Source organism: Anomalospiza imberbis, chromosome 7 (assembly GCF_031753505.1).
Source record: "Anomalospiza imberbis isolate Cuckoo-Finch-1a 21T00152 chromosome 7, ASM3175350v1, whole genome shotgun sequence".
In the NCBI taxonomy this organism is placed as follows: domain Eukaryota; kingdom Metazoa; phylum Chordata; class Aves; order Passeriformes; family Viduidae; genus Anomalospiza; species Anomalospiza imberbis.
Window position 1 is genome coordinate 5,057,643 of NC_089687.1, and position 13,412 is coordinate 5,071,054.

General features: G+C 36.7%; 1 protein-coding gene across 1 annotated transcript in view; it reads left to right on the top strand.

Moving 5' to 3' along the window:
- The window catches only part of LRP1B (LDL receptor related protein 1B), a 633,449-nt gene that overhangs the window by 398,909 nt on the left and 221,128 nt on the right, over positions 1–13,412 (top strand). Inside the window, exons 8-11 of the mRNA XM_068195161.1 lie at positions 2,118–2,340; positions 5,200–5,371; positions 7,444–7,587; positions 8,853–9,089. Coding sequence (XP_068051262.1) covers positions 2,118–2,340; positions 5,200–5,371; positions 7,444–7,587; positions 8,853–9,089 — 776 coding nt within the window. The remainder of the gene's footprint in view (positions 1–2,117; positions 2,341–5,199; positions 5,372–7,443; positions 7,588–8,852; positions 9,090–13,412) is intronic.

Sequence of the window (13,412 nt, forward strand, 5' to 3'; positions counted from 1 at the left end):
GTAAGAGAGATATTGAGGAAAAAAAGAAATGACCCCCTATTCCACAAGGCTGGAGCAACTTCTTAAATTCTTAAGTATTCTTAATTCTTAGATATTCCTTACTGGATCTATTTGTTATTGACATACAAACATTTTATTTCTTGTCTGATCTGAAAAGATATTCTCCTAGTAAAAGGCTAATAGTTATTTTTTTAAAAACTTTTATTTTATTCTGTAGAAATGTTAAATTATTATTAAAACTAAACACTATGCAGTAGAGCCAGTCTGAAGTCTAACTTCAGGTGTTTCTAACTGCTGTGCTGTGTCTGGTTGTGTATTTACACACATGTGTGTGTTTCTATATTTATTTATATGTAAGTGTCTGGTCACAAACCCAGTTGGTTCTATGATTCCAAAATGAGCTTTATTTGAATTATTGAATCTTGAGGCACAAAGTTCCAATAAATAACATAAATCAAATCCCCAGAAGAACTGATTGTAGTCTGGAGTACATGTAATGTTTTAACAACTTATTTTCAATATATATAGGGGTTGGCCTTGTTATTTCTGATTATATGAATACTTAATAAATAAGTATATATACTGCTATAGAAACACTTTTTTTTTTCTTTCTATTTTCATTCCAAATTACTTTTGCTTTTCAGGCCTGATTTTTACACTGCAAATATTCTGTGCTATGGACATTTTGATTTATATAGACCTGAATGTTAAGTTTGTGATTTTAAATATATTCTTAGAGTACAGCTGGGATAAAGAATGACAATGAAGGACAAGACAGGAATTCAGAATTATTTTGATAAATAGAAATCCCTGTCAGGAATGGAGTTATCCCTCAGGAATGTTATAGGTAAAGTTTATTCTGCCTTATGGCCTGGTGATGGACTACATGACCTTTCAAATCCTACTCCAGCCCTATTTTATGATTCTGAGATCAATTCATTTTGGCATTTGACAGCTCCTGCACATAGACTATAGATGATTCTAATGCCTTTACTTTTTTAAAAGAGTTGTTGTGTTTGTTTTTTGTTTTTTTTTTTTTTTTTTTTTTTTTAGTTTTAATTTTTGCACTTGAAACACTTTACCTCTAAAATATATTCTTATTTATTGGAAGACTGAAAATAAAGGATATGGGTTTCATTCTGCTGTTCAGCAAATAGCCTAAAACTATTTTAGGCTATTTGGATTTTTATGAGAGGTTATAAATTACTATAAATTACTACTATAAATTACTGCTCTGTCACATAAAGATATCTGAAGTTTTATATGCTATTGATCCAAAGTTATTCCCATAAGTGGTAATAAATAGGAGATAATTCACTTCATTTGGATAATGAAATCCTGGTTCTCAAAGTGGTTTTAGTAACATTCAGCCTGGAATCAGATTATTCTTTGCAGCATGTTAAAGTCATGGCAAGGTGGTCTTCAGCCTGCAAGTGTAATTTGTTCTCACAAATAGGTAATCCTGTTAAAATACTGTCAGGTTAATCAAAATTGATTTGCTAAACCCAGTGAATGCTAATCAAGCATTGGGTTAGGGAGCTTTAGCAGCAGTTGTAAGTCTTCGATAGTTTCCCATTATTCCTGAATGGAATGACTCACTGGATTTGTGGAGGCATTTTGAAACCTGAGCACCTTTCCAAGGGTGGAGACAAATGTACTACAGACTAAAGCAACTCCTTCAGAAATAGATGTTAGAACAACACCTGGCAGTGGGGATCCCTGTATTTGTTATAGCTTGTGTGCAATAACTGTTCTGCAGACCTGAGTGCTTTGTGCTTTTGTCACACTTGCCTGTAGCTATTCTACCATTTTCTACAAATAATGGCTAAAAATGAATTTAAGATTGTAATTTTAGAGTGTTACATGGTGCATCTGTTTTGTAAGGAAATGCATTTAGAACTTCTGTGCTTTACATTTGAAACATAATCCTGTGTAATTGTTAATTTGTGAGAAGACATGGTGAATTTAAAAAAAAAATAATTATGTGCTTATCAATATGGGGTATATAGGAAATTGAAATGACAAAGAATGAAAACTTCCTTTTTCCAGAGCCAGCACGAGCTTTGCACTCTGCTCACACTCTTTAAAACTTACAACATCTTATTTTCTTTCAACAGCAAGCTTTTCTTTACAGACTACGGGAATGCTGCCAAGGTGGAGAGATGTGACATGGATGGAACGAACAGGACGTGGATAGTAGACTCAAAAATTGAACAGCCAACTGCTCTGGCACTAGACCTCATCAATAAATATGTGTACTGGCTTGACATATATCTGGAGAGTGTGGAAGTTGTTGACTATCAGGGGAGAAGGAGGCAAACAATAACTAAAGGCAGACAAGTAGGTATTTATTTGCAAATCAGTAAAAAGTAATTATATCAATAAATGAATGCACATAGTGCTAGCAGCTACAGAAATTTCATAATTTCTTTTAAATTTTTAGTTCTCATGTGTTAGAATTGAAAAGATCCATCTGCATGCTTTGGTTTATCTGCAATTTAGAAATTTTGCAACCTATGAATATTTCCATGCAGTGTCTCATTAACAATGCACCCTGTAAGTCACCGTTGTTAAAGACTTCAGGAGGGAAAATCTGAGGTGCAAAGGTGCAGGGAGATAAATCATTAATGACATGATGTCCTTACACTCAGGAAGGAGAGACTAACATGCACAATAATGTGAAATAGAATAGCAAAAGCTGTTCACCCATTCAGACTAATCTGGTTGCCCTTAAATCTTATTTTTGTTGGTGGCAATCATGCTTTTCACAGCTGATTCCGATCTTCAGAGTCATAAATACAAACTCTAAAACTGTGAGTCAGAGCAGGAGCATTTCAGTCCCTTAGCCTGGAGAGTGGAAGAGTTGTCTGGCACTTGTGAGTCTTATGTAAATCCAGGGAAAATCAGCAAAGACCAAACTGTTCTGGTCACTAACTGAACTGCCAGGTGTGGGCACCAAGTTTGTATATATTTCTGCCTGAGGTTAAACAGGAGATGTAAAAATGTGCAAGCAGAATAAACATTTTACCTGTTCTTCTGTCATATGTTGCTTCCAAGTAATCAGTGTTTAGCAAGATGTAGCTGGTGAGACTGTTAACTAAAAATAGGCAGAAAATGTGACAAAAAGCAGCCTAAGGGGTGGTTTGGCAAAAACCTTCCTATTTTTGCCAATCTGTCCCCTGTTTTTAACCCGTTCTTGAACAAGAGGTCTTGAAAACTGGGGGGTTTTTTTTGTTTTTTTTTTTTTTTTTGTTTTTTTTGGGTTTTTTTGTTTGTTTGTTTGTTTTTAATGTACCATTTTGGAGTAGATATTTAAAAAGCTAAAATCATTTTCAGAAGGCATTAACAAATACCTTTACCGGCTCCTAACTGAGCTGTACCTGTAGCATAGGAGAGATGCTTGTTCTTTTTCTTTCTGAAATATAGATGCAAAAGAGGATACTTTACCAAATTCGGAGGGATTCTTCTCCTAACTAGCTCAAAAATGAGATCTCTGCATTTTGATATGGGTGAAGGGTATTAAAAAGTTTGACCTCTCAGTGTTGCCACAAATGGTACTGATTGTCTTTCCACTCAAATGAAGAATTGGTAGTTTCAGTATGTCTTGTGCTGCATATGCCATGACCTAGAATGACTCTTTCTTCAAATTACTCCTCATTAGTCCAAGGAAACAGCAGACCACAAAACTATTCTCAAAATTTTTTTTGGGACTAAAGTTTATTGTGCAAGTACAAACATGTCAAATATGTGCTTTCCAAACAAAACTGGATTCTGTGATTGACAGCCTAGGTGGCTTTAAAAGGAAAAGCCAGTAATGTTTTCACTTGTGCACAGGATTGCTGGAAAGCTTCATGAGATGCAGAAAACCTAACAAATTAAAAAATAAATACAAATAATTAGATCATTATAGAAAGCATTGCAAAAGGAGCCACATACCTTTAATAGTTTTAATAAAGAAAATTTCTCATGGGACTTAAATGATAAAGATTTAAACTGAGTGGAAATGGAAATAGGGTAGAAAGGATTGTAATTCAGGGGAGAATTCCACAGTTTGGTGCAGATGTGGCTTTATTTTCAAGGCTGTTTTCTTTTCCATCTTACTATAATTGCACTGAATTTCTATTGGGTCTTAATCAAATGCCTGCAATGATGTCAATTATTATTCTTTTTTCTGGGTGAGGACGGAATACAATGGCAAGACTGGGCCAACTGTGGTATAATTTCCAGAATGACTGAAATACTTGATGCACAACAGGGTTTTTTTTGTTTGGGTTGGTTTTTGGTTGACGTATGTCTGAATTTGGGAAAGAATGAGATAAGTAAATACTTTTTGGTGAGCAATTGAATGATTCAAGTAATAAGATATTCAGCCTGTGAATATCTGAATGTCTGCCAAAAAATTTTCTTTAATTTCTTCAGTTTTCAAAATTGCCAGTGAGATATTTTATATTTTCGAAATCTATAAATCAAGCACAGCCTCTAAATTATTGACACTTTGAGTTTGAGCTGTGATTGTCTAACTACCAGCTATTAGATAATTTTTAATCAATGTACAGAGACATATCAGAGATTATCACAATTTTAGAACTCACTTTTTGATAAACAAGTGCTACCAAGTGGCCACCACCATATTCAGAGACACCAACAAAAAGGAACACAGCAGAGCTGACAGAATTTGTTTATTTCTCATAAAATATTTTCTCAAGAAAATATTCAGCAGGTATATCTTGCACCATTTGCCCTGATTTGATCAAAAAATATTTGTAAAAAGTGGATCAATTACACCTATGAACTGTGTTTTAAATTTCTGAGTTTGCTGTATTTATTAGTTAATAATAGTTAATTTATTTTAGTTACTGTTAGTTAATGATCATTAGTTAATACTAATGTAGTTGTTGCACTTCAAGAATGTAGATTTTAATTTAAAAAACAGAGAAACTGAGGAATTTGTAAAGGAATTTAGATTGCATAATTTGAATTTTCTACCTTTCTTCTACAAAGCTTTTCTAATTATGAATTTCAGACTACAATAATATGAACTATACTTTTGATGTAATTAGTGTTTATTATTTACAAGTACTCAGAAAGTCTTTTGTGCAGTTTATCACATACAGTCCACAGCAGTTTTTGACGTTTACAACTGATAGATATGCCTAAAATATTGAGTTAAAACAATGATACCATTTGTTTCTTTTCCAGATTAGGCATCTTTGTGGTTTGGCAGTGTTTGAAAACTATTTATATACAATTAATTCAGACAACTTCAGCATTTTACGAATACACAGATACAATGGTACTGATGCTCAGGCTCTTGCTAGGCTGGACAATGCCAAAGAGATCCGTGTGTACCAGAAGAGAACTCAAGCAGCAGGTAAGATCAAATTTCCTCTCTCTAGAAAGCACAAAACCAGATAGTAAGTGGTTGTGCTGTTCAAAAGGTCATACCAGAAAAAAAAGTATCTGAAGATGGAATTAAAATTTGTACTTTTGATGCAACATTCTGTCCCTTGAGTTTTGTCTGGTTGTTCCACTTTTCCCGTGTCTCTAAGCTCCAACTCAACCCTTTCTGGAGAACTCAGTTTGGAGAACTGCGCAAGAGCCCTGCTCTGCATGTTCTGACACTCAGCATTCTGAGAATTTAACACCTTCAGGATTGTTGGATGTCCATTGTTGTCCGCATGCTTTGGGTCTCAGACCTCAGAGATTCCTGGTATCGCTGGGCTTGCTTTTCAGGCAGACCCCACATCTCAGGTGAGCTCCTGTCTTTGGGGCTGCCAAAAAGGCACAGAGGTGTGGGCAGCTGAGCTGCCAGCACAGCCCTGGTGAGAGAGGGAAATGCTGACAGGGTGTCCTTGCTTTGTGTGAATATCAGCTTTGCCATCTGTAAAAGAAATCTTCATTTTCATCGAGAATGAAAGAACTCTTTTTTATCTTGGATTTTTTTTGTAAAACATCAATTTCTGATGTCTGTAGTCCTGTATGACTGTAATCTGTTCACATCCTTTCTGTGTGCAGAACATCAGTGAGAGTTCTGGGAACTTAGTGCAAAGATAGCAAGATCCAAAATATTTACCGTGATGCTTTATTAGAATGTTTTTGGCACGACTGATAACAATAAATCATTGCCATGACTGCTTAGACAGAAAAGCCAACACATCAATTCTCAGTGTCGATGTTTCTAAACAGAATGGCTGCTTCTGAAGAAGTTTCTGAAGTGGGAACAAACTCTAAATTGATGTAGAGTGGGTGAACTAATTTTCACCCTGGAGCTGAGGACATTGATTTGCAGATGTCAATGTCTGAAGGAGGCTGTAAAGACTCTTTCTCTGCTATTATCATCCCTCTCGTACTCCTGAGGGAGTCAGAGAGGTTGAGTAGAGGAGAGACATGAGCACAGTGTAATCTTTTATTACATCCTGTGATTACTCCACTACTCCTTTAGTTTTGAATGGACATGTTTGTTCCTTGTCAAGATTCTCTGTAGCAGCTGTCTCACCTTGGTGGAGTTTCAGTATTACCTTTAACCTTATCGACCCTAAACCACTTGATTGCTTTATTTTAAAAGAAACAAACCTGAAAAGCTTGAGGTAAAGTAGGAAGAACGGAACATTTTTTGAACTAGAATACTCTTCTTTTCTGGTTTAAGCCAGCTTAGAAAGTGTGAGACAGCCTGGTAGATTTTGTTTCCTCAGCATACTGCCTTAAACAGTTAAAAAAAAAAAAAAAAATTAGGCTGCTAATATAGAACCATGCATTTGGAAATATGCAATCAAGGATAAGGAATTATTTGACTTCTTCAGCTGGATTTATATCCCAACTATACAAATCTGCACCCTATCCCAGGAAGTGTTCAAGGCAAGGTTGGATGGGCCTTGGAACATCCTGGATTAGTGGGAGACATCCCTGCCAATGGCAGGGGTTCAGAATAAAATGGGCTCTAAGGCCCCTTCCCACCCAAACCATTCTGTGATTCTATAAATATGGAAGAATTCTACAAGGCTTGTTCTGTTCCTTAGTTTCAGCATATGTGTCTGCCCAGAAAGGTGCTGTCTAATGGAGTAGAAGGAATACCAGACTGTGTGGGCATGGGATGCGCTCTGTCCTCAGAAAACCCCAACCAACCACATGAACCAAAGCAACAAATGGAAAAGGGGAGAAGTGTCAGCTCCCCCCAGGGAACGCTGCCCAGCAAATGCTGTGCAGGAGCTCATTCCCAAAGGGGTGATTGTACACAGCCACGGGTGTAGCTCCATAGCCCGGGGCATTATTGGCCTGGCTTGGAGATCATCTTTAAAAAACACCTTCCTTAGCAGATATATTCTGGGGAAAGATTTCTTGTGACACAAATCCCCTTTCTTTATGTTTTCCCTCTGTCTGACCTCTCTCCACGCTGATGCAATTGTCTTGCTTTCGATGATCTGAGCTGTTTTCCCCTGGCCACAGTCAGAAGCCACGCGTGTGAGCCGGACCCGTCTGGAATGCCGGGGGGATGCTCCCACATCTGCCTGCTCAGCAGCAGCCACAAAGCAAGGACCTGTCGCTGCAGGACTGGCTTCATCCTGGGGAGTGATGGCAGGTCATGCAAAAGTATGTTCTTGACAGCACAGTCTGCCAGCCAGGAATAATCCAGGGGATGGTTCTGGGTGTTCTCTCTAGCAAATCACATGGGCTGCTTTGGGGTAAAGTTTGTTTAAAATTAAATGTGTGAGACAGTGTTTTTCTGTTTAAATTCAAATGTTTATTAAATCTTACCTATATTATAGTCTCACAGACAGTGAATTTTACGATACTTTAACAAACTAAAAATAGTTTTATTTTTTAATAAAGTTTTTTAAAGATAAACTATCTAATTAAAAATAATACTTAAATTATTTTTACTTTTAGCCTAATAAATAATTACTTATACCAAATAATAGAGACTTTTCATTTAATTTTAATTATTAATTTTAATTTTTATTATAATTTAATTGCAATTTATTAATTACAATACTATTTAAACGCATTAAAAAAAGGCAGCTCAATTCCATCAAAAAACCCTGAGAGCCAGCAGAAAAAATATATACAGAATTTCAAGAGGTATATTGATAGCATTAAGGCTCTAAGGATAAGTATCTTTAAGGAAAGAAAATCACTTTGCTAAGCTTCAGTTGTTTGTAATCACCTTAATTATTTGAATTGTAAAAATCTTAGAAAGATGAACTTTTGATATCTGTGTTTTCTACCTCAGCTGGAAAGAACAGAGTATGTTGATTTGTTTTATTCCTTTCAATCTTAAAGAAATTTAATCTTTTTTGTTGTTCGATTCTGAGAAACTTTAGGTTGAAAAAAAGCATTACGTATATGCTGGCGTTCATGGTGTTGCTAGATTTTGAGATTACTTCAATCATGGTCAATATTACCTTGATAGATCCTAATGAATTGTAAAATTAAATGTCTACAGAGCTATGTATGTCCACTTCACAGCAGATGCAAAGTTATTCTGTGATCGACAACTGCTTTTTCAGTGTGAGCTTTTGCACAAAAAAATAATTAGATGTAAGCTGCTCACTGAAGTAACTTGTATTTTGAATAAGGTAATGTAATTAGCTATTTTTTCTTGGGGGTTTTTTTGGTGTTGTTTTTTTTTTTGGGGTTTTTTTTTTTGTTTGCTTTGTTTGGTTATTTTTGGTTTTGTTTTGTTTTTGTTTTTTTTTAATCTAGATGCCTTCAGAATATATGGAAGTTTAATTTTTGGTATGAAGTAAGGCTCCTGCTCCCCACTAATTATGCCAGTCAATTAAACAGGGGCATTATGCACTGTGAAGAAGATTAAGTAGCATCAATTGTTTATGTTTGTAATCTTTCTTTTGCAGGACCAAAGAATGAATTGTTTCTTTTTTATGGGAAGGGACGGCCGGGAATAATCCGGGGAATGGACCTGAATACCAAAATATCTGATGAGTACATGATCCCCATAGAGAACCTGGTCAATCCTCGTGCTCTGGACTTCCACGCTGAAAGCAATTACATTTACTTTGCTGATACCACCAGTTTCCTGATTGGACGACAGAAAATTGACGGCACAGAGCGAGAAACAATCCTCAAAGACGGTGGGTGACGCTCAGTGGTGGTGCCATTCAGAGATGCTCACTACTGAGAAGTTGAACTGACATTTGCAGATAGTTTAAAGGGTTTTTTTGGATCTCCCATAGAAAACAGACACAAATTTGACCTTGAACAGAATTGGAGGTACTTTTTTACAGCTTCCTGTTTTTTATGTTTTTTTTTCCTGAGGGCAGAAATGTAAAGTTTGGTTAAGTCCCTCTGTTGTGAATTCTAATTTTGTCCATTTAAGCTCACCACTGGTGAGTAATTCCTATTTCTCCACTTTTTCCTTCCAGTATCTGGATATTTGTTGAGCCATCCCAAATCCTTGCAGACTTTGTAAGACTCCTTTGCTCCAGCCTGCATCACACTGTGGATTCTGGAGCTTATTCAAGTAGTTTGGCAGAATGAGACTGTCTGTAGTGCTTGAAAACTCATTAGGAAAAAAGCATTGTCTTTCCTGATGCATTTTCCATTGTGAATGTGGAAGCAACAGTTAGACCTAAACATTTATTAGAACCTTAATTAAGATGCTTCTAACGTTTATTATAGCAATAAGAGAAAATGCCAGCAATTCTTTAGTTTCCACATCTCCCACTACACTGAATCTCCCTGGTCTGGAATCATATCTCATCACACCAAATGCTGTTGTGGTGAAAAAAGCTTCCAGTTTGTCAGTCAATATTTTGTTTGCCTTTATGGACCCTTCTCTGAAATACTGCTTAAGCAGGAGGTAGCAACTGCCTCAGCTGAAATTCATTCTACAGTAATTGTTTTCTGGTCCTCAATCCAAGAAGAAGCATAAATATTCATCTTAATATCTTTCCTTGTGAATGGAAGCTCAGGACAGTGAAAGTCTCTAAAATTCCATTGTTTCAGCAGAGGGATGTTCACTCCCTGCCATTCATAAGGCATGTTTTAATCCACACTTCTGAGGAGCCATCTCCTCTGTGCAGTGATATGATGCTCTTTTAGTGTAAGGTCTCTCCTCAGAGTCTGCACAAAGATCCCTTCAGCAGCAGTTGCAAGGAATAGTGACAGGCTTTTTACCCTGCTCTGGTGAATGCTTAATAAAGGGCATTTGTCTCAGAAAATAACAAATACTCAGCTGTCAGGCCAGTTAATTCTTCATTTCACTGCCAGCACAGGAATGGATAATGTACATCTCGCATCTTCCATTGCTGACTTTCCTAACTGTGCATTTCATTTGACAACTTAGTAGTTCAAATGTGGAGTAGAGGAAGGAGCAGGAAATATGTAAATTAAAACATTATAAAGGAGCAGCAGGCAGCATCCTGGCTGAAAGGTGTCAGACAGGTTGGGGTCAGACAGGTCAGGGTCAGGCAGGTTGGGATTGATCTACTCAAACATGAATAAACTTTGTATGCCAAACCAGAAAATTGGTGATATTCCTGTAAATAATGTTTAAGTGCAATGTCTACTCTTTATAAGTACAACATAGCAAAAATATTAATGCAATATGGAAAGAGCTGTGGATTATCTGATGATTTATTATTGGTGATTCTACTATTTGCAAAGACAAAAAATATGTCACTGTCATTCTCCCCTTCCTTTTCCCCCAGGAGCTTACACTGTTAGCTCTAACTTGGTGTAGTTTCATAACTTTAAAGTATATTTAAAGAACATTTGTTAATGTATTTTTCATTATTTAAAAAATTAATATTGCCTCCAGCCATAACACCTCAGCTCTTATTCTTGTTAACTCTCACAAACTCAGCAGGGACAGATTAAATCATTCCTTGGTGGAAGGCTACTACAGAAAATCAGGTGTGTCAGGAGGTGGTTTAATATTTGCTCTGAACAGCGTGCTGCTAAGGGCTTCTAGCTGTGGTAGGTGCCACTTCTCAGATTAGAAGTTGCCTTTTTTTGGTGACTATCAGGTTTTTAGAGAATGTATACACTTGTTCAGGCAGCATTGCAGTTCAGATAATTACAGTTTGCCTGCATGAGAGCCTGATCCTACAGCTGTTGACTGGGAATTGAGATCACTGAGCACCTCACACTGCTGGAGTTTGATTTCCCATATAGTTTCAGCTGTGATTTCTGTTTCTTCACTTTAGGAAGCAAACTGCTGGGTAGTATGGATAACAATTTGACAGCCCCCAGCACAGCCTGGCTTAGAGCTGGTGGCACAGCTGCAGTAGTACTGTACTTCCACCAGCAACAAGAATTATAATTAACCTTTCAAACTTGCATTTAAAATCAGCCTTTTACATTAAAAATTGGGAAAAAAACTACAGACAATTTTAATGTCTGTGTTTTTAAAAACCACAGACATTTTTAAATGGATATAAATACCGCTCAGTGAATGTAACATGAACACAAGCTCAGGGTTTTTTTACTTGTCTTTGTACCTCTAATGTTTTTTTGGGGGGCATTGCCGTGACCCTAAAATTATTACAACATTTACTTGTAAATATTATTCAAGATGGTCAACCTGTTGCTTAAACAAGGTCACAGTAGGTCTGTAAAGCTCTTTGGAAGCTGTTTAGATGGTTGGTATATGGAAGAATTCTTTTCCCACCAGGTTTTATGTTAATCTAGCATTTGAGGCACTATTTATTACACATGACATTGGTGAATTTGGCCATTCTGTACCCAATTACATGTTGTGACTGCTCTCTGTTTCATACTGAAAAGCAGTGTGGCAAACTGCTGCCTCTAGAACTGTTTCTGAAAACCTCCCATCTGCATTCAACATATTTGGAGCTCTCCTATTAGTGTTGGTAGTAAAATTGTGGTGGAAATTCCAGAATTATAAATGTTAGCTTTTCAATTAGCAAGTGGAGAATGATCACAAAGGTATTTTATTACCTCATCCCTTTTGTGCTGAAAGGGCTTTACTGCAGAAGGACTGAATTCCTGTAGTCAAATCAAGACAAGAAAGGCAGAATGACCATTGTTTTCTTCCTGTTTACTACTTGATGTGAAACCCATTTGAAGAGTAATTAATGTATTTAAATCTTTTATTGAAATGAAAATTAATTTTTAATTATAACTCCACAAAACCAATTAAATCTATCTCTATGGGGTCATGCTGTAGAATTCTCCTTAAAAAAACCCCAGCTTTCTGATGTATTTAGTATCTAGTTACCATGAGGGTTTTTTTGGACTTAGATTGTGTTTAGTTTAGAATCACATTTGCCCCAAATTCCTGCAGAAGGCAAGGTAGCTCAGAGACAGTATTATATGAAGCTGAACAGATGTGGAGCAAAAGTCGTGTAACTTTTAGGAGGTGTCCAGCATTCTAATCTAACAATTTTGCTGCTGATACAAGTCCATATTTGGACTGGTCTGACTCCCAAAGAAGCAAAAAATCAGCAAAATATTTTTCTTAAAAAGATTATGTTATTAATATAAAAATCTGAGCTTATTAGTATAAAAACTGTGTTTAGCTCAAATTGCCTATGTCAGACAGGATAAAATGGGTTTTGAACGAATCACTCCTTGTCCTCAAGCTTGATTTTACCCATGCCAGTAGTTTCTTGATGAGCAAAATCTGCTGAGGCCCCTCAGAGCTCTATGGGACATTTCTTGCACAGCTCAAGTTTCTCTGTGTTGCCTATTCTGTTCAACAGTTTTGTGGTTTTTTGTTTTCCCTGGGCCTTGGGCTCCAGGTCCTTGGTTAAATTCTCTCTTCTTTTCTCTTCCATTCTTAGCACTTTTCTCAACCTCCATGACCACTCCCAAGACCAAAGGCCACTCTCCTCTTTCGGGAAGTTTCAGCTGCCTCTGACATTGTCTTTTCAAAACAATGCAGCAAAGGCACTGGGAGATGAAAAATAAAACTGGCAGTGTCCATCAGCCTGGGGAACGTGGCTGAGCTGCTGGCACTGCTTTGAGACACTGCCGAGCCACAGTTCTTCTGTGCTTTGGGTGATTCTTGTCAGACCAGGTGGTTGCTGGGTTAGAAATGTCATCATTCTGTTGTTTCATGTCCCAGAGAGCTCATTCTGACACCTTTGCTTCCCTCCAGCTTCTTAAACCACAAGGAAAAATAGGTTCCCAAAAGTGCAGTGGTGTTCAGGTGTATCAGAAGTACAGATAAAAATGTTAAAACACATTTTGCGAGACTCCTCAGCTCATGCCACTTTTTTTTTTTTTTTTTAATAACTTTCTCATATTTTGTCTCACAGGACGTATTGTCACCTCTACACCTGTGATTGATTTACAAAATTTCAGTTAAGTTTCTTAAGTGAACAAGGTTTAGTTGGTACTTTGGTTGGTACCAAATATCTGTAATTTGCTTTGGACCTTCAGTAGATAAGGGAAAAAAGCAATTTTAAATATATGGCATGGGCATCACA